Here is a 26,300-nt window from a genome sequence, read left to right as displayed (position 1 = left end):
TTTGGTTACTAGCCACACAGTAAGGGTGTGACAAGGTGTACTTACTCGGAGCGAGGTGTGCCAGTATTTCCTGTGTCCAACTGTACGTACCAAACCTATTGATAAGTTACACTTGGCAGGATTCTGTCTGCAAAAGACACTTGCCGTCACCCGTATCATAAAGATTATTGTATCTTAAAACCTTCCATAAACTATATAGATGAAGTGTAGATGTCGCAGATTATATATATATATATATATATATATATATATATATATATATATATATATATATATATATATATATATATATATATATATATATATATATATATATATATATATATATATACATACATACATACATATATATATATATATATATATATATATATATATATATATATATATATATATATATATATATATATACATATATATATATATATATATATATATATATATATATATATATATATATATATATATATAGATAGTTTTGGGTGAAATAATGAGCTATTCGTACGGACGTTGCAGTTTTTGTTTGATAAGACTAACTAATTTATTGTTGAAGACATATCAGGCATTTAAACAATAATACTAAGGTTTGTCTCCAAAGGAAGCTATTTATTTCCGGAGGATAGTATTATGCTTAAAGTATGTACATATTCGTGTTAATGTAGTCATCACCCAAGATAGAAAGGCTTGGAGCCTCGATATATGCCTACTATACGTTATATTTTTTCTTGGGTTATTCTTTATGGGCATTAAACACACTCAGAATTAATCTCAGAGATTGGTAAATAAAAGCTGAACTGAACTGAGCTGATTTGTAATGTAAGGTTGAGAATTTTGTTTGAAAATTATTGTGACATTTTATATTTAGATTTTTGTTGCTATGGATCATGTAAATCTTGCAAATATGTCATACTCCTTCAGGGCAACATTTATTATAAAAAATGAGACAATGAAAAAACTATTGTTCACTTTGGATAGTTATGTCTACGGTTACTGCTATATACAAATATGCGTCATAATTATATCTTATTGTTACAATAAAAATAACATTTCACAACAGTTTTCACAATGTTTATATCACTTAGACCATAACAAAAATGATACTGGAGTTTTCTCTAGAAATAGTTTTTGCTGATTAGGGCACCGGGTGGTGCAGGAAGGGAGCCTCTCTGGGAAGGCCGAAAGGTCTGGTTGCAGACAGAGTGGACATAGTATCTCTGTAATGTCCCCCTCGAGTCTGCAAGAAATGGGATAAGTAATGCGTGAAGTTAACACGATCCCATTCTGTACTGGCAAGGAGGGAGTGGTGTCTGATCGGTGCAAGAGGACGAGGACGAACAGGGTGTTGAGGTTGTGTCATTTGAATGAGCCCTGGCGGAGGTTGCATCCTCAGATCAGTGTTGTTTATCAGTAAGCTGTGATAGCATTGTTGCTGGAAGTCTTCTGGGACGAATCCAACTCTGGGCTCAACTGGTATGCTACCCCAAAACATAGGATTGTACTGAAAATGTAAATTTTCATCTGTCCTAGTTTTCTTCAGTGGGGTTGGAGGAAGGTGGTTCCCGTCTATAATAGGCACCACACTTTTGAATGGTGACAAATGCGAACTACAGAAATGCATTCCACTGACGCTGTTATGAAGACTCCTGGCTTCTGTTGGAGGTGGTGGCTCTAATCTTCGTGTCCAGGTCTGATGACCTCTCATGAAGTCTAAGTTACTGAATAAATTTTCTTCTCTAGGTAGACTTTTGGGACCCAACTTAAGCATATCATCCCTTTCTCTTTTGAGTTTTTTCCCGGCTGATTCAATTTCCATTACCGATTCGTCTTTCAAACCCAAACTTAAAGGCATTAGATTTGGAGGAGTTGGAGATTTGCTTGCTCTGGAAATGACAACAGGTGGAGGTTCAGTTGGTGGAGGTGCTGAGGGCCTTGGGCTGTACCTTGGTGGTGAGTATTCCGGAAGCGGTTCCTGAAATAAAAGAAATTGTATTGGTTAATTTGTCCATCAAATTTCGACAATGAAGATAAAAAAAAACCTGCAAATTTTCTAATACACAACTTAATTGGAATAGGATACATTTCAGATGGAAAATTTGGTAGATTTAGCTTTTTTTTTTTTTCTTTTTTTAAATCACATTAAAAACAAATCGGGATTTACTTCACGTCAACAGGTTGATTTCAGAGTTCGAAGAGGTAAAAATATGGAGATGCAGGTTGTTCTGATTATTTTTTATTTCCACTAAATAACTTATTTATGAAAGTTTGAGTATTGTTTTTTCCCGTTAGTGTGTGTAATAGTGCCACATTTGAATATTTAATCTTTTAAAAATTCCCGTTTATTTAGTAAGTAAATAGATCTATCAAACATTAAACAAACTATAAAAGACTAAGACAGTTATAAACACAATCAGATCAAAATTGAACAAACACTAAAGAAGGGAAAAAGCATCAAGATAATGAAAAGAAGATTTGAAACGTGACGCCAACAGTTATTTGCATTTAAGGATGAAAATCAAAATATAAAAAGGAGTTGGAGTGATAAAAATTGCAGAGGATTTCTATACAACATGTACAATAATGATATAAGAAATAGATTTTCCAATAGAAATAATGAAACACCTGAGCTGGTACCAAAAGTAACAGTAGAAGTAAAGAAAACATTAAAGGCATGCAGAGTCAAATCAGCATAAGATGGCTTAACGATTGATTTAATAAAAGAGGAATGAGATTTCACAGTATTAAAACTCGCTGAACTTTACACCAAATATCTGCAAGAATGCTCTATGCCTACAACTTGGAAACCTTTATCAATATACTAATTCACAAAAAGGGAGACAATAACTGCAGCTCACTGGACATTTGATTATGATTTGTGAGTGATTTTAGAATACTGCAGCTTACTGAATATTTGATTATGATTTAGGTGTGAATGATTTTCTATATTTTCACAAAATACGAATGTGAAATTATGGCGAGAGTATGAATTAGATTTTGAATGCTAAATCCTGAAGTCATTTTCGCTTTCCATAGACTCTGGTGAAAATGACTTTAGGATTTAGCATCCAAAATGTAATTCAGACTCTCATCATAATTTTAAATTCGTATTTTTGTGAAAATTAAAAAAAATCAATCTCACAAGATACGAGTGTGAAATAGAGACGACTGGCGAAATCTAACCGAAGCTCTTTGCGTCAATAGGAGTAGGAGGAGATGATGATGATAATGAAATCCTAAAGTATCCATTTCACTTAGGGCAGGAGGGTCTTTACATCTGTTCGTCCAACTTACCACCTGACATTAGCCCCTAGAAGTATCCATTTCTCTTAGGACAGGATCATCTTTACATCTGTTCCTCCAACTTACCAGTGGGGGCATATTCGGGATGTCTGGAGACGGGGCAAAATTCTTCTCCTGGGTACGGTTGGTCACAGCTGGTGCTGGGGGAGTAACAGGATTGGATGGGATGACCTCGGCTTCGAGGGTGAAACACCCTGAGGTGGAGGAGGAGTCAGGAGAGGGCAAAGGTGAGTCCGAGGACGGAGATGATTCTGTTTGATCTTCTGGAGTGGGAGAGTCCTTAAGGTTAAGGAATTCCAGCTCAGCTGTTGCTTGGGTCACATATTGATATACCTCATTTTGCTGTTGTTTGCTCGTCACTTGAGACCTGCAAGGAGGAAATTTTTCATATTACTACAATATATAATAATTCCCTTTTCAATGGGCAAAATGCCTTTATATTGCTAAAATAGTTTTTAATGGTCTGTGTGATTTGTTATTAGCCTTCATTATCTTTGCATGTACAAGATTACGTATTTGAAGTTTGTACGTGATAGGTACAAGATGTTTCTTAAGCGTCTATTTTTAACACCAAATATATATCATAAGACTTGAAATCAAGATGGACAGTGACGCTAAGGACATACAACATAATATTAAAATTAAACCAATGTTTTTGTTTACAAGATCACGCTCTCCATATACTGACAAATTATGCAAAGCTATTGTTTTCTTTTATTACTTTTTCACAATTTAAAACAATTCGCCACATGGGATACAAGTTAAACTTAAAAAGAAATATAGAATTATAAAAAAAAAATTATCTTGGTTTCCTCACTATACGATCTGGAACTGACATCGTCAACATAGTCAACAAAAAAAAAAAAAAAAAAAAAAAAAAAAAAAAAAATCGTGATGCCAGCGTACATTTGATATATATTCAAAATATATACGGAATTTAAAATGGAGTAATCATTCAAAAGTGTCCATAAAATATACAAATTCACAAATAGTGACCCTTTTAAGTAATTACTCCATTTTTAATTTAGTATATATTTTCAATATAAATTATATGTACGTACGCTGGCATCACAAACTTCTGTTTAGTTGACTATGTTGACGACCTGGAACTGACTTCCAGGTCGTTTGGCGAGGAAACCAGGGTAGTTTTTTTTTTTTTATATAAATCTAGTTTTTATAATTTTAACTTGTTCCCCATGTGGCAAATTGTTTTAAATTATGAAAAAGTAATAGAGGAAAACAATAGCTTCGCATAATTTGGCAGTGCATGGAGAGTGTGGTCTTGTAAACAAATAACTAAACTAACAGCAGATCTGCATTAGATATACGAGAAAAAATAACGAAGTGACTATGATTACTCACATCCATTATACATATATAACTATAAATTTTTTCCCTGATATAACGAGCCCTTTCTCGCGAGTGTATAAAAACTATAGAAACAGATAGTTTATAGAGATTTCCCATTGCTTAGAAAAGACGCAACACTGGCTTGTTCACATTTTCAGTGCACCAAATTATTCTTGTGATGCAAATTGAAGGTAAATCTTAATATAAATAAATTTACAAGTAAAAACGGAAATATCAATGACTTCAAAGCACAGCAAAAAGAACAACGATGAAAATTCAGATGGTATAGTACAGAGGAAACTCGTTTTCTGTTGATTACGGATTATTTGTCAACTTAATGTATGTCCTAGCTTTGGGGACTTTACAGAGGTACTGCTTTCCTGTTTACTGGTATTACAGTCCATGAGAATCATATGTAATTTTATTGTTAGATACAGTAAACACACACACACAATATATATATATATATATATATATATATATATATATATATATATATATATATATATATATACAGTATATATATATATATATACAGTATATATATACATACATATAATCTATATATTATATATAGACACACGCACGCACGCACACACACACACACACACATATATATATATATATATATATATATATATATATATATATATATATATATGTCTGTGTGTTTTTATATATCTATGTTTTGCGTGTGAGTATAGGCATATCCAAGGTTTTGTGTGTATGTGATTTTCAGAGTGCTTGTGTGGGTGAACAGGCGATTCATAGACTACACATCATCTCGCATGATATGGTAAGAGGCAGGCAAGTTTTAGCATAACAGCAACACTATCTCCGAGGTCACCTGATTAACCTAACTTCCTCAAACAAGAAAGCCAACACTAACCTTCTGACCCTCTGTTGGAGTCTCATGATATAGCGTCGTTTTTGTGTCAGACTGCAGAGTTCGCACGTGCATTCTTGATAGGGACACGCGTTCTTGTGCGCTCTCTTGCTCATGATTGCACCGTGGTTCCGGCACATGTCGCATTTCTGCTTGAAAATCGTAGAAAATTTTAGTGAATATTTAGCCTTGATGTGTGGGATGTATTAAAAGTGTTTAATAAGTTTGGCATGGCAGAAAGAGTTGGATTAATTACGTTTGGCATAGTAGAAAGAGTTGGGTTAATTACGCCTGATATGGAATGTTTTATATCAAATATATCATAAGAAAGGCGCCTGTTAAGCTGAAGTAGGAAATTTTTTTCGTCAAGCTTCAAGCTAAAAGAACATTGCTTGCCAACCTTAAAGTAATTAAGAAGAAATGTATAGCGTTACGTCGATATTGCTTTGTTATATATGTAAATATTTCAAAGTGGAATTTCACCAAGGACTTGTCAAAATGCATAACTTCATTTCTGGTTACGTCTAAAAGCGATATGACTCAACGATAGACTCTCAACAAAAAATAGTCTGGATTTTGATTGCTCTCTAGAACTAAAAGAGTGTGTTGGACTTTTGTTGTTGGCAGGCGTGCAAATTACAAAAGGGTAAGGGCTGGGCATGTTCACTTTTCCTCTGTCGGGATGGCTATTTGTGAAAAGAAAATATTCATCTTGAGCATGAAGGGTTAAAGGTTATCTCTTTGGCAATAACTATTCAAATAAATCTACTGTAGCTTACGATACTGCATGGGAGTGGAGATTAGGAAAAGGACGAGCGGTTATTAGAAGCAGCAATAATATCATATCGAGTAAGGCAATATGGATGAAGGAATAGTAAGGGAGACTTAGGACTAACGCAGTAGTTTGAAAGAGAATTTAAAATTGCATTAAGCAATGGTGATATCCTGGCTGGGGTACAGCGATTAGAAAATGAAAGTTTATGGATTTGAAAATAGCACCATTTATTATTATTATTATTATTATTATTATTATTATTATTATTATTATTATTATTATTATTATTATTATTATTATTATTATTATTATTATTATTATTATTATTAATTGCTAAGCTACAACCCTCGTTGGAAAAGCAGAATTCTATAAGCCCAGGGGCCCCAACAAGGAAAATAGCCTAGTCAGTAAAGGAAAAAAAAAGGAAAAATAAAATATTTTAATAGTAACAACATTGAAATGAATATTTCCTATATAAACTATAAAAACTTTAACAAAACAAGAGGAAAAGAAATTAGAGAGAAAAGTGTGCCTGAGTGTACCCTCAAGTAAGAGAACTCTAACCCAAGACAGTAGAAGACCATGGTACAGAGGCTATGGCACTGCCCAAGATTAGAAAACAATGTTTTGATTTTGGAGTGTCCTTCTCCTAGAAGAGCTGCTTATCATAGCTAAAGAGTCTCTTCTACCCTAACAAAGAGGAAAGTGGCCACTGAACAAATACAGTGCAGTAAGAAGAAATGTTTAGTAATCTCAGTGTTGTCAGGTATATGAGGACAGAGGAGAATATGTAAAAATAGGCCAGACTATTCGGTGTGTGTGTGTAGGCAAAGGGAAAACGAGCCGTAACCCGAGAGAAGAATCCAATGTAGTACTGTCTGGCCAGTCAAAAGACTCCATAACTCTCTATTGGTAGTATCTCAACGGGTGGCTGGTGCTCTGGCCAACCCACTACCCAGTAGATTGGGTTTGTGCATGTATTGTACCACTATATAAGGGTAAGGGAGATGTGCAGGAGTGTTGTAATTCAAGAGGTATTAGTTTGTTGAGTGTAGTTGGAAAAGTGTATGGTAGATTAATGATTAATAGGATCAAGGATAAAACAGAGAATGCAATCTTAGAAGTACAGGGTGGTTTTAGAAGAGGTAGGGGATGTATGAATCAGAATTTTACAGTTAATCAGATATGCGAGAAATATTTAGCAAAAGGTTAGGAGGTGTATGTTGCATTTATGGATCTGGAGAAAGCGAATGATAGAGTTGATAGGGAAGCGATGTGGAATGTGATGAGGTTATATGGAATTGGTGTAAGGTTGCTGCAAGTAATGAAAAGTTTCAACAAAGGTAGTAAAGCGTGTGTTAGGATAGGAAATGAAGTGAGCGATTGGTTTCCGGTGAGAGTGGGACTGAGGCAGGGATGTCGCCATGGTTGTTTAACTTGTATGTTGATGGAGTGGTGAGAGAGGTGAATGCTCGAGTGCTTGGACGAGGATTGAAACTGCTAGACGAGAATGGTCATGAATGGGAGGTAAATCAGTTGCTGTTTGCGGATGATACTGTACTGGTTGCAGACTCGGAAGAGAAGCTTGGCCGATTAGTGACAGAATTTGGAAGGGTGTGTGAGAGAAGGAAGTTGAGAGTTAATGTGGATATGAGTAGGGTAATGTGATGTACGAGAAGGGAAGGTGGTGCGAGGTTGAATGTCATGTTGAATGGAGAGTTACTTGAGGACGTGGATCAGTTTAAGTACTTGGGATCTGTTGTTGCAGCAAACGGTGGAGTGGAAGATGCACGTCAGAGAGTGAATGATGGATGCAAAGTGTTGGGGGCAGTGAAGGGAGTGGTAAAGAATAGATGGTTGGGCATGAATGTAAAGAGAGTTCTGTATGAGAAAGTGATTGTACCAACTGTAATGTATGGATCGGAGTTGTGGAGAATGAAAGTGACGGAGAGATCGAAATTGAATGTGTTTGAAATGAAGTGTTTGAGGAGTATGGCTGGTGTATCTCGAGTAGATAAGGTCAGGAACGAAGTAGTGAGGGTGAGAACGGGTGAAGGAAATGAGTTAGCAGCTAGAGTGGATATGAATGTGTTGAGGTGGTTTGGCCATTTTAAGAGAATGGAAAATGGCTGTCTGCTAAAGAAGATGATGAATGCAAGAGTTGATGGGAGAAGTACAAGAGGAAGGCCAAGGTTTAAGTGGATGGATGGAGTGAAGAAAGCTCTGGGTGATAGGTGGATAGATATGAGAGAGGCAAGAGAGCATGCTAGGAATATGAATGAATGGCGAATGAATGTGACGCAGTTCCGGTAGGACCTGCTGCTTCCTTCGGTCGCCTTGGATGACCGCGGAGGTAGCAGCAGTAGGGGATTCAGCATTATGAAGCTTCATCTGTGGTGGATAACGGGGGAGGGTGGGCTATGGCACCCTAGCAGTACCAGCCGAACTCGGTTGAGTCCCTTGTCAGCCTGGGAGGAACGTAGAGAGGAAAGGTCCCCTTTTTTTATTTGTTTGATGTCGGCTACCCCCCCCCAAATTGGGGGAAGTGCCTTGGTATATGTATCAAAGGGGACAACTAAACTAAGTTTTAGGTTGCACGAAAGTTTCTAGTTTGTGCAGATATCTATCTAGCATCTGCTCATTGTTCGAACTTTAATCACAGTTAGGTAAAAAATATTGTGTTGCTCAAGCGACTAGCTGACTGGAGGCCCGCTCTTTGTATCGTAATTAGGTTATAGAAAAAATACAAAACTTAGGCTAACAAAGAATAAGCAATGAGTACTATATGTGCTATATCTGTAGCTTTCTGACTGTCTGTCTATGTGTTTTTGACAGATATTTTTGAGAGAGCCCCATCTTCATTTTCATCCGTCTGTTTTTCTCTTATACTTAAATAGTTTTTAATAATCTGGCTTATCAGAATGAAAGGACTACCTAGTGAAGTGGATTAGAGACTCTTACTAAGCTTAGATAATGATAACAAATTAAATCATATTGTAAAGAAGCCAAGGGTCTTGTGAGATGTCTTTTTGTTCAATGACAACGTCTTCACTTGGAGAGGAAAATGGACTTTTCCTATAAGGGAGTTACAGATTTATCTCCTGCGACAAATCGTTAGGGCTCAGTGAAGTATTAGATTAAAATTAGTGCCTGAAAGCTGATAAAAAAAAAAAAAATGAACTTCAAGGACAGTTTCCAAATGCTTTTAAAATAATACGCTTCAGAGAGAGTTGACTGCACAAAATGATACAATTAATTGAACAATGAAATTTCAAGGGTGCAACCTGCACTGTTTTAATTTTTGCAATAATTTATTAAGGTTCAGTGTAGTACAAACAGTGGTGATGTATCACAATGTTTGGAGTATTGTCCTGTTGAATGCATAGTGGATTCCTAAGTTTTCAAGACAACTCCAAAAGAAGTTTTTGTAGAAGGATTAAACGAAACAGCCATAAAATAAAGCAGGATCAAGATTTAGGTCATTGCTTATCATGCAGAATAATTTAAAGCAATATTTGACGAGAGGGAATTTTGGAGCAATAGATTTTGTGGTTATTGATGAATGTATAATGTAAATAGGGATTATGTTTTGCATTCAATGTATTTAATAGTTTTATACAATGAACGAAAGTAAATTCTGGTTGAAACAAACCTGCAGCTTTGTGCTTTTTGTTCCGTTTGCCTCTCCGCTGGTATCGGTTTGTTCACCACCCGAAGGATCACACGCCCCTTTTCCTCTTCCTCCTTCAGCGTCGGCAGCGTCTTGCCTCCTCTTTGTGTCTTTGAGATGTCGCCAGAGCCTCTGCTGATGCCTCATGATAAGCCTCGAGAGTCTAGTCAGCTTGCAGAGGAGGCAAACGCAGTGTTCATGGTCGCATTTGTGGTTCGTCTTTCGACTCTTCTTCCCGTGGTTCTTGCAATAGGTGCAATGTTGCTTTCTCTTTCCTTTGCCCTCGCTCTCGTAGCCTCCATGGTCTGCAATGTAATTTTCGGTTGTAGTTATGGTTCTATATTAATTCTGATATGGAGCCTTAAGGTATATATTAAGTTTTAAATGAGTTACCTGTGTTTATTTCATGCTTGTTCTCATGTAGTGTAATTACTAGGTCATCCCTGGATAATAGGCCTATCCAAAGAACTGTATGAAATTAGGTGGACATGTGGCCAGAAATGACACGCCATTGAGAAAGTATTTATTAACTTGAAAATAGATTATTCCTACACCACATAGCACATGCCACCAATCGGGCTTCTAAGAAACAGTATCTTATAAGTAGTCGCAAGATTTTTTCTCCCCCCCCCCCCTTCCGAGATGGAATTTACACCAAGACTAGGCCCGGGCCGATCAGGTAGTGGCAGTAGCCACTCAAGTCGAGATTTTCTGTTTTTTTTTTTTTTTTTTTTTTTTTTTTTTTTTTTTTTTTTTTTTTTTTTTTTTTTTTTTTTTTTTTTTTCAGTGAAAACTTTTAGGAAGTAAAACCTTCTTGAACCCAGGGCCTACAGATTTAGAGTCACCATCGTTCCCCACTAAGCTAGTAAACGTTCATAAAGGTAATGAATAAGACACAAACTTCACAGTTAAACATGCAGGTAGAAAACCATATTGACTCTCAGGACACACTTGTTATCCAAATGATTTCAGTCTTGGTGAGAAAGGCAGAAAAAAAAATTTACAGTGTTTTTTTTTAACCATTCTTTTCATTGAATTATAGAAAATTCATAAATGCATAATGACGCACATCTTCCTCTATACATAATCATCATCTCCTCCTACGCCTATTGACACAAAGGGCCTCAATTAGATTTCGCCAGTCGTCTTTATCTTGATTATTATTATTATTATTATTATTATTATTATTATTACTTGCTGAACTACAACCCTAGTTGGAAGAGCAGGATGCTATAAGCCCAGGGGCTCCAACAGGGAAAATAGCCCATTGAGGAAAGGGAGAGGAAAATCAAATATTTCATTAAGACTAACATTAAAATAAATATCTCTTATATAAACTATAAAAACATTAACAATCTAAAAAAGAAGAGAAATAAGTTAGAATAGAGTGCTCGAGTGTACCCTCAAGCAAGAGAACTCTACCACAAGACAGTGGAAGACCATGGTACAGAGACTATGGCACTACCCAAGACTAGAGAGCAATCGTTTGATTTTGGAGTGTTCTTCTCATAGAAGAGCTGCTTACCATAGCTAAAGGGTCTCTTCTACCCATACCAAGAGGAAAGTAGCCACTGGACAGTTACATTGAGCTTTTAAATAAACATTTCTCCATTCATCATTTATTTCACGCTTCATAGTCCTCAGCCATATAGGCCTCGGCCTTCCAACTCTTCTAGTGCCTTGTGGAGCATAGTTGAAAGTTTGGTGAACTAATCTCTCTTGGGGAGTGCGAAGAGCATGCCCAAACCATCTCCATCTACCCCTCACCATAATCTCATCCACATATGGCATTTGAGTAATCTGTATTATAGTTTCAATTCTAATCCTTTCCTGCCATTCAACCCCACCTCTATACAGTAGCATTTAATCTTCATTAAAACTTCAATCCTAATCCCACACTTTGAGAATAAACTATAGCAGACAATCTAGCTATTCTATGAGACTTATTATTAAAATCTAATTCATTGCCGCCTCCAGTTGATTTAAAATTGACATGACATCTAAATGAGTCTCTATTTTGAACGATGAAAAGGAACCATTTCGGTCACTGTTTTACCTGATGGCTCACAGCAAACTAGCCTAGTGAGGGTGGCCCCGATAATTTGCTGATCATGACGATGCTCAAACCCTTTCATCATGTAAAGGTATCCCGACACATAAGTGTATATGTGTATGTATATATATATATATATATATATATATATATATATATATATATATATATATATATATATATATATATATATATAGATAGATAGATAGATAGATTAGATAGATAGATAGATAGATAGATAGAAAGATAAATCGATAGATAGATAAATATACAAATATATATATATATATATATATATATATATATATATATATATATATATATATATATATATGTATGTATATGAAACCCTATATAGATTCGGTTTAAAGATAGTTATAATTTCCTCGAATAGAGCATTAAAACGTTCTTACTCAATGTGCAGTTGGATGTAAAATAAGATGCATATGCATGTAAAACAAAAGAACAACAGGATCGGAAAGCTATTTGCATCTGGACTGCAAACTCCTCGAAATGGTGTCGAAACTATATCTTCTCGTAAGCCCACTTTTAAGCAGCCTTGTTCCCAAGTGCGTGAAACAATGGGTTGCAAGGGAAAAAGTATATCATCAATTTCCCGCTGTGACCTTCGGGAACAGGGAAGTAATAAGCAAAGCCACGTGACCACAATGCGCACTTCAACGCCGCTTGATTCCTCTTGATTCCTTCATTGTGTGTGAATTTGAAATTAGAAGCAAATGCACATGTTCTTGTGGAATCATTCATCTCATTTAACAGCCCGGCATTTTCCAGTGTTTAACTGATCTAAATGAGAGAACTGACGAAACCATAATGGATATGGTAGCATATATCAAACTTAGCGTTAAAAAAAAAAAAAAAAAAAATAAGTAATTTAAAAAAAAAAAATATATTAGTGTACGCTACTGGTAAAAAATGACTGATAAATATTTAGATAGGTATGCACACACACGCACACCTACCAACTCTCACTATGGATGACTACACCCCCCCCCCCCAACATCTACGTGGGACGGGGAGAGTTGACGTGACTGGAAATAAACAAATATACATATATACATATGTGTGTATATATATATATATATATATATATATATATATATATATATATATATATATATATATATATATATATATATATATATATATATATACCCAGACACTTGCTCTATTATATAGGGGAGATAAAGCCATTCGTCAAAAATAATACGCATACCTTTAATGTTTCTTGTTCAATGACCCATCTACCTTTGTAAATGATGAGAATATACTGCTTCACGAAGTAATACCACCCTCGCTGATTATCAAACTGGAAATAGCCAAACAACCAAATGGCAGAGGATATGGGATTGGCAAATCTGTGCCCTGAACTCTTGTTAACAAGAGTATAGGGCGCACGCACGCATGCACACACCCACACACACACACACACACACACACACATATATATATATATAAATATATATATATATATATATATATATATATATATATATATATATATATATATATATATATATATATATATATATATATATATATATATATATACTGTATACTCTCACTGTCCTGTGGGGGCTCGTGTACAGGAACTGCGGAGCCGCAGCACACCATATTTTCACTTGGCATAAATAAAACTAAATATAATTTATTTTCTTTTTATTTATTTTTTATTACATCCATAATATATCATCCTTAAACCTAATGCCAGTAGCCATCCCTCACTTTATGATAAAATACACTAAAATCTTTGTCTGGAACTGAGCACTTCACAGTGCCAACGCCATGGGCTTTGGTTGTGCCCATGCGCACACAGGAAGCTGCACGACAGGCCGAGAGAGAGAGAGAGAGAGAGAGAGAGAGAGAGAGAGAGAGAGAGAGAGAGAGAGAGAGCACTATCCCTCCCTCAGTGCCGACCTTGGCATGCAAGTGAAAGCTATTGTTTATCTTTTACTCCACGTGTGATGTTCGTAAAACCCTGAACCATGTTCTTGAATATCATAAATTGTAGAACTAGATCATCATCCTGCTTCAAGTTACTCTATTTGATCCATTTCAATGGAGACAAATTTCCTCAGTTGTCATCCATAGATCAATGAGAAAATGATTTACATTTTCGCGCAAGTCAAAACAAGAAGGATTTCCTTTTTAAATGAATGAATTAATCTCCAACTCTAACAGTTTATTTTATAGTAGGTAAATAAACTGATTTTGTTCTTTTAGGATTCTCTTCAGTTTCTGAATGAATTTTCTTATACCTGTTTGTCCCTTTTAACACAATTAAAAAAGGCTATTTTTTTTGCAGCAGCAGCAGCACCCTCATTAATCTTAGCATATACATACATACATACATACATCATACATACATACATATATGTGTATATATATACATATATATATATACACACACACACACACACACACACACATATATATATATATATATATATATATATATATATATATATGTATGTATATGAATAAAAATCATGTAGTGTCTTGGTACATAACGATATGGACAGGCAAAATCAAAATGAAAGTGAAAGTAAAAAGAAGGCAGACAATGAAAACAGAGGAAAACATATGAGTAAAAGTTTCATTTATAATTAGTAATTGCTCTACAGAGCGCAAGTGAAATGAGAATATAAGATGCAAAGAAAGAAATGTTGTCTGAAGTTAATAGTAATAAGTCGTTGGAGATTTGTTAAATGTGGAAGATTGAAAAGAGTCATACCTAAAAAGATGCAGAAATGAAGGGTTTGGTATCAATTTTAGAGAGTGATTGTGGAAGTGAGTGCTGATGGAATTACTGGAAATTTTTGGTCACCAGGGTATAGATGGTGTATCTGGAAGGTGGAGAAGTTCTTCATAGATGGATGAAATAAAAACTATATATGTTTTTTTATAAAGTTAAGGTAATAGAGGAAACATGGATATGGTAGGATTTTGTTAGCGAGAGTAAGCTGAAGGACTGGAAGGGGAAGAACAATAGTTTTTTTCTATAAACAACGTGAAAGTGTGTGTGGAAAGAGCCTTATGTAGCAATATAGAGGGCAGGGCGTTGAGGATTTATAGTGCAGAGGAGAAGTTATGAAGAGTTATCAAGAAGATTTATGATGGTAATATATATTGAGTTAGAATATGACCTTGAGAGTGAATGGTTTAGGGAAGTGTCTGATACAAGATGTTTATGTTAAATTGTTTTACATAATGCGTTAACAGAACTGAAGGGGTAATAATGTATGAGGATATGTACAACTAATGTAACTTTAACAAGCATGAAGGAGTTTAAGACAGAAAGTGATGGACATATGGGGGGGGGGGGGGTTAAACAGTAAACGAGAGATAATGGTAAATGACAATGTGTTTACGGGCATTCGACACGTTGCCGATGTGGAAGTTTTCTGTTAATAGATCTCAGAGAGAGAGAGAGAGAGAGAGAGAGAGAGAGAGAGAGAAGAGAGAGAGAGAGAGAGAGAGAGAGAGAGAGAGAGAGAGAGTGTCTCGGCAATTGCTTGATAAGCATGTACAATTATGGTTTAATATGCAAATAAATTGAGTTGAAATGTTTGCAATTTCTCTTCGAGGTTCAAGAATTAGTTTTAATAGTAGTAGGTTGGCCTGGGTACCAGCCGCCCTTTGAGATACTACCACTAGAGAGTTATGGGGTCCATCGACTGATCAGACAGTACTACATTGGATCCTTCTCTCTGGTTACGGCTCACTTTCCCTTTGCCTACTCATATACCGAGTAGTCTGGCCTATTCTTTACAGATTCTCCTCTGTCCTCATACACCTGACAACACTGAGATTATCAAACAATTATTCTTCACCCAAGGGGTTAACTACTGCACTGTAATTGGTCAGTGGCTACTTTACTCTTGGTAAGGGTACAGGAAACTTTAGCTATGGTAAGCAGCTCTTCTAGGAGAAGGACACTCCAAAATCAAACCATTGTTCTCTTAGTCTTAGGTAGTGCCATAGCCTCTGTACCATGGTCTTCCACTGTCTTGGGTTAGAGTTCTCTTGCTTGAGGGTACACTCGGGCACACTATTCTATCTAATTTCTCTTCCTCTTGTTTTGTTAAATTATTTAAAGTTTATATATGAAATATTTGTCTTAATGTTGTTACTGTACTTAAAATATTTTATTTTTCCTTGTTTCCTTTCCTCACTGGGCTATTTTCCCTGTTGGGGCCCCTGGGCTTATAGCATCCTGCTTTTCCAATTAGGGTTGTAGCTTAGCAATTAATAATAATAATAATAATAATAATAATAATAATAATAATATAGTATGACGATAATTAAAGCCTTAGGGTTATAGCATCCAGCTTTTCCAAGTAGCGTTGTAGCTTAGCTAATAATAATAACAATAATAATAATAAAAATAATATTTGAATCTTGGTTTTCTTTAATAAGTATAACAAAAATGTTCTCAAGTCTTCATCCAGAATAGATAATCTCAGCAAAAAAAAAAAAAAAAAAAAAAAAAAAAAAAAAAAAAAAAAAAAAGAGAGAGAGAGAGAGAGAGAGAGAGAGAGAGAGAGAGAGAGAGAGAGAGAGAGAGAGAGAGAGAGAGAGAGAGAGAGAGAGAGAGAATAAAATAATGATGTCAATACAATGATTCATCCGTCAGGCAGCAAAGATGTCTGCCCCGAGCCTATCGTTTTCTATCCATTTACACTTTCATTACAGAAGTTTTTCATTATTATTATTATTATTATTATTATTATTATTATTATTATTATTATTATTATTATTATTATTAATACTAGCCAAGCTACAACCCTCGTTGGGAAAGCAAGATGTTATAAGCCCAAGGGCTCCAATAGGGAAAAATAGCTCAGTGAGGAGAGGAAATAAGAAAATAAGTAAACATGTGAAAAAAAATTAACAATATAACATTTTAAAAACAGGAACAACATTAAAACAGATACGTCATATATAAACTATAAAGTGACTTACGCCAATTGAGATATCCCAATAAAAAAATGTGCTTATATTAACTTACAACACTTTAGAACTACGCATTACATTCACTTTCATATACTTATGTATTCTGTTCAAATTCTACTTCATGTGAGTTTGATAACTGCATCTCTCTTTGGTTGAGACGACTGAATGAATCTGCATACATGAATATGCAAAATGTCCTCTGTAAGCAATTCATTGTTGCTCGAGAGTTCTTTTGATGCACGGCCTTGTAAATGTCATGTCCTTGTGATCTATTTGTGAATGATGTAAGTCATATTTAGCTGTTTCTGAGCAACAGACCTTTAAAGGTTTGGTATTCTCAATTCAGAAGTTTGCAGTCTCTTTGAATACTCTCATTACATCATTTCTTTCCTCTATATTACAGAGATTTATATATTATAATCAATTTTAAGCATTTTTATGTTTTCATTTATATTTTGCTTAATATTATTTTCATAACGATGTTGCTCTTCTTATTTCGCCTGACCTTTTTTTTTTAAAATTACATTTCTTTAACTACGAGACTTTATTTTCCATTTACTTCAATGGCAATTTAATTTCCACTGTATAATAATAATAATAATAATAATAATAATAATAATAATAATAATAATAATAATAATAACAATAATAAAAATTATTAATATTATTATTATTATCATTATTATTACTAGCTAAGCTACAACCTTAGTTGGAAAAGCAAGATGATATAAGTAATGAAAAATTAAAATAAGATATTTTAAAAACATTAACAACATTAAAATAAATACTTGATATATAAACTATAAAAGGACTTGAGTAAACCTGTACATTCAATATAATCACTCTGAGGCATCAAGGTGCCTCACTCTACCGGCATTGTTATGGAAATTTTTAAAACTCTCAACTTTGCCACTGCTATATTTCATTCACAGTAAGACCAGGGGAAACCAGGTAATGGTTGACAGTGACTCAAGAGTTTGACTTGTTGGTCCATCCAAGCTTGCCATCCATAGCTCATACAGATGGTAAGGTCATGCTGCCAGTGAAAATCAGTCAAGGTAATATCCTTGCTTAAACTCAGGACCACCACACTAAAGTTCAGGTGACACCACCAAGCTGTAGAATTCATTCTTGAAAGAAAAACATTACTTTTCTTTTTGCTATAATTAAGTGCCAGTTCTTAAAGATTTAAAGGTTCAAATGTCGCTTATGAATGGCAGAGGTAAGAGACAGCGAGAATGCCTTAGCATGACAGTGCCCTGGAGACTGACCATATATACCTATGATCATCGCTCAAGCTAGGACCAGGGTTAATTACACAATGGCTGCTGATGACTCAGCAGGTAGACATATAAGCCCCCCAAAACCCGCATCCTTACTTCACAATGATCGTATGGATGCAGACACTACAATAAACTATCGAGTTTGAGTGGGTCTCGAACCCCATTTCAGCAGAACCCCAGGCAGCGACGTTTCCAATAGGGTACCACAAATCTTAAGGCCATTTACAAACTACCCTTAGTACATTGCCGTCTTCTTTGGTTTATTTGTTGAACTATGTTTTTCCTGTCGCTTTTCTAAAATAAACTAAATATAATTCACCTCATTTTTAAGAACGAAAATAACTCAAATCCTCTACATCCATACTGTATTGATAAGACTTCTGCTATAACATTACTTAACCTTTAATTTATTAGATACTATCAAGAAAAAAATTCTTATTCAAAATTAATAAAGTGTACATCTTTTCGGGTCCAATAAAATTGTTATAAATAATGGCGTAAAACAATTTTGTGGGAGGATAATGCCATGATAGATTACTTCAATTTATTGGTTTTCATAAAGGAAAAGCATATGAACAGAATTATGTTGTGTTTGAAATCAATTAGTTACAGTAATCGCTTTGCAAACCATGTGACTCTATAATCTGTGTACATAGCAGCAGAAAGGAAAGTAACAAAATACCCAGTTGATATCTCCTTCGCTGGTCAATATATAAATAATTTCGAACATGAGCTGCAAGGTGTTAGGTTTTTTGTTTTGAATTTTTCCTTTAAATGGCGGTACGTGAAAAACCCACATTGAAATCTCCATTTATGAAGGGGCTAATGAAATTCCTACAATAAGTGAAAGTCATTAGATTTCGACAATTAGTGTGAAAAAACACACCTACGACACTCGGTAACGAAAATAAAAATACCTAAAATATAACAACACCAATGACAATGGCTGAAACAACAAGGACAAAATCAAGAGCAACACTAACAACAACAACAATGATGCTGGCGAAGAGGCCGTTCCCATTCCAGCGGATAAGAGACAATGTCTTCGATGATGCAAGGAGCCGAACGAATCCTTCTGAAGGTTGTGCGAAGATAGCAGTCATTTTGTCAGCCTAAGGACTCGGGAGAGGTGGAGCCAAGTGGAGAAATTACAGATATTAGGAAAGGTGTAGAAAAGCGAGATAGCATGATGATCGCAGCCATATTGATCGTAGCCTAAGAACAGAAAATGAAGACGACTAAGGATTTGAAGGATTTCATCAACTCTGGCGACCCCTCTCGGGGTGAGAGAGTACATCACAAAATATACAAAATTACAATTTTGCTTACAATAATAGTGCAAGATGGCAGTGAAAAGAAGCCAAATTAAGTCTATTCACATATCTATGCAATACTGTACATATATCCGTATACCCATATATGCCATATATAATGGGGACATAAGCCCATGTGAACTAAATAGAAATAATAATATATAACTAAAACTGTTCTATTATCATTTTTACAGATTTTGGTAGATTGCACAATTCTCTTTTATTTCTTACTTTAAACTGACTAAACTTTATAATAATTACTCTAGTGTAATGGTTCAGAAATCTTGAAGACTCGTTAAAGTTCTCAGCTTTATTGCATTTTGTTATGAAGAAGATAAAAAAAATAAATTGTTGAAAGCATTGAATAAAGATAATAATGATGACAAAAGTCCAGCGCTATGATGATATATAAAAGTAGCCTTGTCGTGATTTGTGAAGCAGAGTTATAAATATGCCGTAGCTCATCTTGACTTTGAACGACTCAAACAATAAAAAAATAAAGATGTAGGCTACTGTATCAGATAGCAGAAATGTCAGATCACGACCCTCGGGAGACTGGGTAAATTCAATGTGCGCAGAAGTGTGCGTGTATAGCACGGTCACGTGAGACCTTGAGCTGACCATTAAATATTGCATGTTTTGTATTTCACGTGGATGTGTACTGCCTTTGGCTCTTACCGGTTTTACTCCAGTTTTTCCGTGTAGTTTTACGTCTTTGCATGGTCCTGGGTTGTTCCATTTAATTCTTCTCATGTTACCTTGAAGGGATTTTAGCAAGGGACCTCTTTCCTTTTTTTTTTTTTTTTTTTTTTGGGGGGGGGGGGGGCATTTCATATACCTTCTCGTTTTTAGCTTAATTCTTTTAATCACACCTGAATCTCTTTTTGTATTTCACATACCTTCTCGTTTTTTGTTTTTTGTTTTTTTTAAACACGTGACCCACTTCGCTCTTGGGAATTCTTTGATTCTCTTGTTTCCTAATCATCCGTTGATTTACTGCAGCGCATTTTTTTTATACATTTCACCCTTCTCTACTGCAACCTCTCTTCACAGTGTTCGAATGCTAAATTGAAAAAAAGGGTCTTTTGTAAATTTAGTGCAGGGATATTATAAATGCCTAAGTTTTCATGTAGCAGGCGTTATGACCTGTCTGGTCATTCCTTAAATAAATTACTCTGACTATTTCATTTCAATTTTAGAATACAAGTAAAATATATCTTACATCTCACAAAAATGAAAAAAGAATATCGTGTAATAACTATAAATCTCAACCAGGTCTTTTTTCTAACAAATAATACGTTTTCAAATAATTTCATGTCAGGAACCTCACATTTTATTTTTTTCTTATTTTTTTTTATCGTTTTGATATAATGTAATTTGCCAGACATTACTGATTGTCAAAATGTTATGTCTTAGGAGCAAATGTTTAATATTATGCTATGACCGTCATTCTAACTGCTGTTTTAAATATGGGGAATTAATTTATATTTTATCAGATTTATTTTGGCTGATTGTAATTAACAGAATTTTTGATAAATTTTGCTGGAAACGCCGACTACAAGTAACTGAGCATAATGTAATTTCTGAAATAACCCAAAGTAGGCATTGATATCCCTTAGACTTTTCCTCATAGATATTTTCTAATCTACGAAGGATCTAAGACCAATACGGTAGGAAAATTATATTTTGGTACAAATCCCGAAGAGGGTTTTTTTTTTTTTTTTTTTTTGAAGAGGCAAGAAATTTCGCTGGTGCCCAGAATTTATTTGTGCGAGAATCATACTATTAATGTTTTTTCCCCCTCTTCCAAAAGCCAGTCCATTCAGTTTTTGTTGGTGGTCACTGACTCTTGCCAGAAGTCAGGCAATTTAACCAATATCGTTGATCATAATTTCTTTCGACAAGCCAGTCTACCAGTTTCGTTAGTAAAATTCATTCCTTTCCAGAGGGCAGTCCATTCAATTTTGTTCTTTTAATATCGTTCGTGATCATCGTTTTTTTTTTTCTTCCAGAAGCCAAATCATTTAATTACGTAAGTGGGGATCGTTTTTAGGATGTATATCCACATCCATATCAGGAATGTGGACGTGAAGGTTCCAAGGGATGTTTTCAACTCGACTCCATACAGGGATGGCTACATATCTAATCCTTTCCAGGGAATGTTTCCAACCTAAAAATTTTCCTGGAAGTTTTCAACGCAATCGCTTTCCGAGGAATGTTTTCGAAGACAGCAACTCAATATAGAAACGGGAACAGCCGAAGACAAATAAGTTATGGGTCCTGTCTTGTTTGATGCATCATGTCTCTTAACTAACTACCAGTTATCATTATAATTATTAGCTGTGGATTTCAAGATAAAGCCGTCAGCAGTTGGAGCCTCATTCCCTTTTAACATCTATGTGAATGATCAACCCTTTATTTAAAGATTTTCCTCACACACTTACCAGCCACATTATACACCTACACAAATGTGATATCAGTTATAACTTAACACTTCTTCCTTTACATTAATGCGCCATTCGCCTCTTATCTTACAAGTAATCTGCTCTCCGAATAATGAGGCTCTTACTTTGCTGTCAGTGTTTCAAATTATACACCCTTTGGCATCTGCACCGTCCTCACAACGCGGCCTTTGACACAACTCATTCATCAGGCTCTTTGTAGTATTTATATTTATGCTTGCAATTATTTTTTTCAACATATCCAATGCAACATTTTCATTTCAAATTAACTCCATTAATGCTGTCAAACAATTCGTCCATGGTCTTCAACTTCTTTCTTTCTTGTTATAAAACCAGAACGTTTCGGAGAGGAAAACTTTCATAACAAATAATGTGTTTAGTTTTACCTCTATTTCTTGTCTCTGATATAAATGAGCCCCCCCCCCCCCCCCCACACACACAATTTAAGGCTCCTGAAAGGTTTTACCGCAAATAGCCCCTACAAATTTACAGTTCTCTTTCTCCTGATGGCTGTCAGGGTTTAGTTTATTTAATTTCCCTTTTAAAAATAGCATATTTGGCAATATTCTAGAGCAGTGGTTCCCAAACTGGGGGGCGCGCCCCACTAGGGGGGCGTGAGGACGATACAAGGGGGGCGTGAAGTCATCTGCTTGAAATTACATGTTTAATAGAATAACAAAATCATTAAAAGAACAAATATCTGTCATTACATACATGCAAAGTATAATTATAGCAGTCACTCACACCCGTTTTTTATTAAGCTAGTTCTCTTTACATGTACCCAAAAGTAGGTGAAGAAGCACTTCGTGTGATTCTTCCCTTTTCTTCTACTTATCTTTGTGAAGCAGGATTTTCAGCTCTTGTTCTGAAAACAAAACAGTGCAACCGACTTGATGTAGAAAATGACTTGCGTTGTGCGCTGTCATCCTTCAATCCTAGAATTTCTGATCTTGTGAGGAAGAAGCAGCAGCATTCATCACTCTAAATTTGACCAGAAATTGTGCTTTAGTCTCATAAGTATTTCCAAATATTATATGCCACGTTTTCAAATTATCTATTCTTAAAATTGCAACTCAATTTTGCCAATCTGCTAATGTTCAAACTTTTTTTTTTCACTCACTTTGAACCAAATGTTTCATTTTTAGTTACTAAAATGTACTATTATTGTTTGAGTAGCTTTCATTATTAAAATGTAATACAAAAAAAAAAATCTGTTTTCCTGTACAATGGTAAGAAATAAATGTAAGAATCATTTCATATAAAAAAAAAAGAGAGGAGTGGGGCCGTACGGGTCTACTGGAAGCAAAAAGGGGGCGTCAGGTAAGATAGTTTGGGAACCACTGTTCTAGAGAATCTAGAAACGAGATTATAGAATTATAGATAATCTGTGGAAATCGCGCGAGCGTAGGGCGTAGATTTTTATAGTTGAGACATCATTAAAGAAATTCCAGATTAGTCTTATCTTTTTAATTAATTATAATTTCTTTGTCTTTGATACAATACTGAATAATTCATCTATAGTTTTCTCAACTAATTGCTAGATAAATTATTAGGTAATTAGGGATTATGATTTATTTTTTCTGTCTCTTATTATCTCTGCATAATGAATTATGCGGCAACAGAGTCGAAGTGACCATACGGAAACATGGACTTGAAATTACTATTATTATTAAAGCGATGAAATGTAAAACTGGTGAAACTGAGGCCTACTCCGGTATAAGTTTTCTTTCAGAAATGTCTTTCTGTGTTATTACGAAAAGAAAGGGTTAGAACAATGTCCAATAGATTTTAAGCCTATATTTTACAGACGGTATGTGGATGACACATATATAATATTTGAGAAAAAAGAGCATGCTGAACAATTTTTTACTTATTTAAATTCTCAACAACCTAAGATAAATTTCACGAAAGAAGAAGAAGAAAACCATAAATTACCATTCTTACATATAATGTTAGAAAGAGAACAAAGTACTATTAATACTGCAGTATTCATAAAGAAAATTTATACCGGAGTAGGCCTCAATTTCACCAGTTTTACATTTCATCGCTTTAAACTGAATGCCTTTTCAACTTTTCTATACAGAGCATGGAGAATTTCTAAAACATATATCAAATTTAATATAGAAATAGAATTTTTACGTACTTTTTTTTTTTGAATAATGGATATCCAGCTGAAATATTTAATAGTCAATTAAAGAGGTTCTTAAACAACATCTTATTATTATTATTATTATTATTATCATTATTATTATTATTATTATTATTATTATTATTATTATTATTATTATTATTATTATTATTATTATTATTATTATTATTATTATTCAAGTTTAATTGAAGATAATGGCTGCCTCAGTGGCGTTAATTTTATAAGACACCCTTTCTATTGATCTCATTCTCTTCTGCTAAACATCACGGCGCAATTTGTGCCAGCAACTAAGCTTGTCTCCTTCTTAGAGAGGATATGGATATTCATCAGTAAATGAATAAATTCTTCATTCTTAAAAAAAGAGTACATAAAAACATAGGTTTACGTGGGCGACTAAGTCCAAAGATCTTCCAAAGTTCGGTGTCCTAAGTATGTATGTTCGTCGTTGTCAGTAACTTGCATAAAAGAGGGTCTCCTACCGAAACATTATTATTAGTTTATTCCAGATTTTCAAGTACAAAATCTGGTCTGCTTGATGTTCATCAAGGAAAAAATAATTTCCGATAACTTTCCTTTTGGAAAGATCTCATGAGGTTAACTCGAGTTTTTTCATGGTTTCCTATTACAGGATATGACTAGGTTCTTTATTTCTTTCCGTTTTTTTATTACCATGGGAACAGTCAGACTAGTAATTCTACACTTAAATAACTTTCGAGAAAATAAAAGAACTGCATTTTGCTTTGCAGGCAATGAAGAAGAATGTTCACACCTTAAAGAGCCAGTTGGAAGGAAATACTCTGTTACATTGGTTTTCAACTCGTACGTTATTAACCTTTAAATATATATATACATATATATATATATATATATATATATATATATATATATATATATATATATATATATATATAATCATTCATATATAATAACAGTATACTTTCATTTGTTTAATCTATAGACATGCGCCCAAACTTTTATTTTTGATTAATTTTTGCAAGGAAAGTTATAGGGAAAAAATATCATATCTTGTGGAGATCAACAGAAAGCGTTTTAAACGTCTTCTTTCATTTAGGATTTCTTCTTTCCGGAAGGCGATGATATCTAAGCCGGTGGTGAAGCCCGATACCGTTGATCAGATGATAGATAGAGTTTCCTTACGAAACATTTCAAAATGTTATCCTTACAACGCTGGTTCCTGTATTTGTATCTACACGGTTTGTATTTTTATTTTTTCATTCACACCATCTCTACGTAGATTCGACGCATCTCTAAAAAATATATTCCTAGATATAATTTTTTTAAAAATTTAACATTGATTCATGACAGAAGAAAGATTGTAACATCCTGTATTTCCAGCTAGGGTTGTAGCTTAGTTAATAATAATAATAATAATAATAATAATAATAATAATAATAATAATAATAATGATGATGATGATGATGATGATAATGGTAATTAAATCAAAACTAGTAGTTTTTTTTATCAACACTTGAATTTTTAGGGGATTTGTCAGCAAATCCATAATTTGAAGAAATTTTGTAACTAGAAAGAATAACACATATTTGACGTATCATTTAAGTTATTAGTTATTATTTATATATATATATATATATATATATATATATATATATATATATATATATATATATATATATGTATGTATGTATGTATATATATATATATATATATATATATATATATATATATATATATATGTATGTATGTATGTATGTATATATATATATATATATATATATATATATATATATATATATATATATATATATATATATATATATATATACATATATATATATATACATACATACATACATATATAAAAAAAAGCGTTGTTAGTGGTGACTCAACTAGTATGCTCTTAGACTCGCTGTCAAGACTGATATAAAGGGAATGACTATTAAGACATTTAATATGTAAATGGTCCCAACATATAAGATCGTAGGAGGAGATGATGATGATGAATACGATCGTTGGATCTCGTAATGGCAGTATATTTGAAATTACACGCATACTTTGAAGACTTGATATCCGAACTAATCGCAGCCAGCATATCATTTAATCACTACA

The 26,300-nt window shown here is 34.2% G+C and overlaps 1 protein-coding gene across 3 annotated transcripts in view; it reads right to left on the bottom strand.

Annotated features, from left to right (window-relative positions):
• Positions 1–597: 597 nt before the first annotated feature.
• Positions 598–26,300, bottom strand: part of LOC137644046 (uncharacterized) — a 303,711-nt gene continuing 278,008 nt past the window's right edge. For 2 of the 3 annotated variants that reach the window (XM_068376949.1, XM_068376948.1), the window contains exons 3-6: positions 9,961–10,283; positions 5,537–5,682; positions 3,364–3,664; positions 599–1,969 (exon numbers count right to left, since the gene is read on the bottom strand). In XM_068376949.1, the coding sequence (XP_068233050.1) occupies positions 1,133–1,969; positions 3,364–3,664; positions 5,537–5,682; positions 9,961–10,283 (1,607 nt within the window). In that variant the 3' untranslated portion in view covers positions 599–1,132. Of the gene's footprint in view, positions 1,970–3,363; positions 3,665–5,536; positions 5,683–9,960; positions 10,284–26,300 lie in introns of all 3 variants that reach the window. The other variant, XM_068376946.1, reaches the window with a different exon arrangement.

This window comes from Palaemon carinicauda, chromosome 7 (assembly GCF_036898095.1).
Source record: "Palaemon carinicauda isolate YSFRI2023 chromosome 7, ASM3689809v2, whole genome shotgun sequence".
In the NCBI taxonomy this organism is placed as follows: domain Eukaryota; kingdom Metazoa; phylum Arthropoda; class Malacostraca; order Decapoda; family Palaemonidae; genus Palaemon; species Palaemon carinicauda.
Note: the sequence above shows the minus strand (reverse complement) of the source record. Positions and strands in the feature narration are given on the sequence as shown.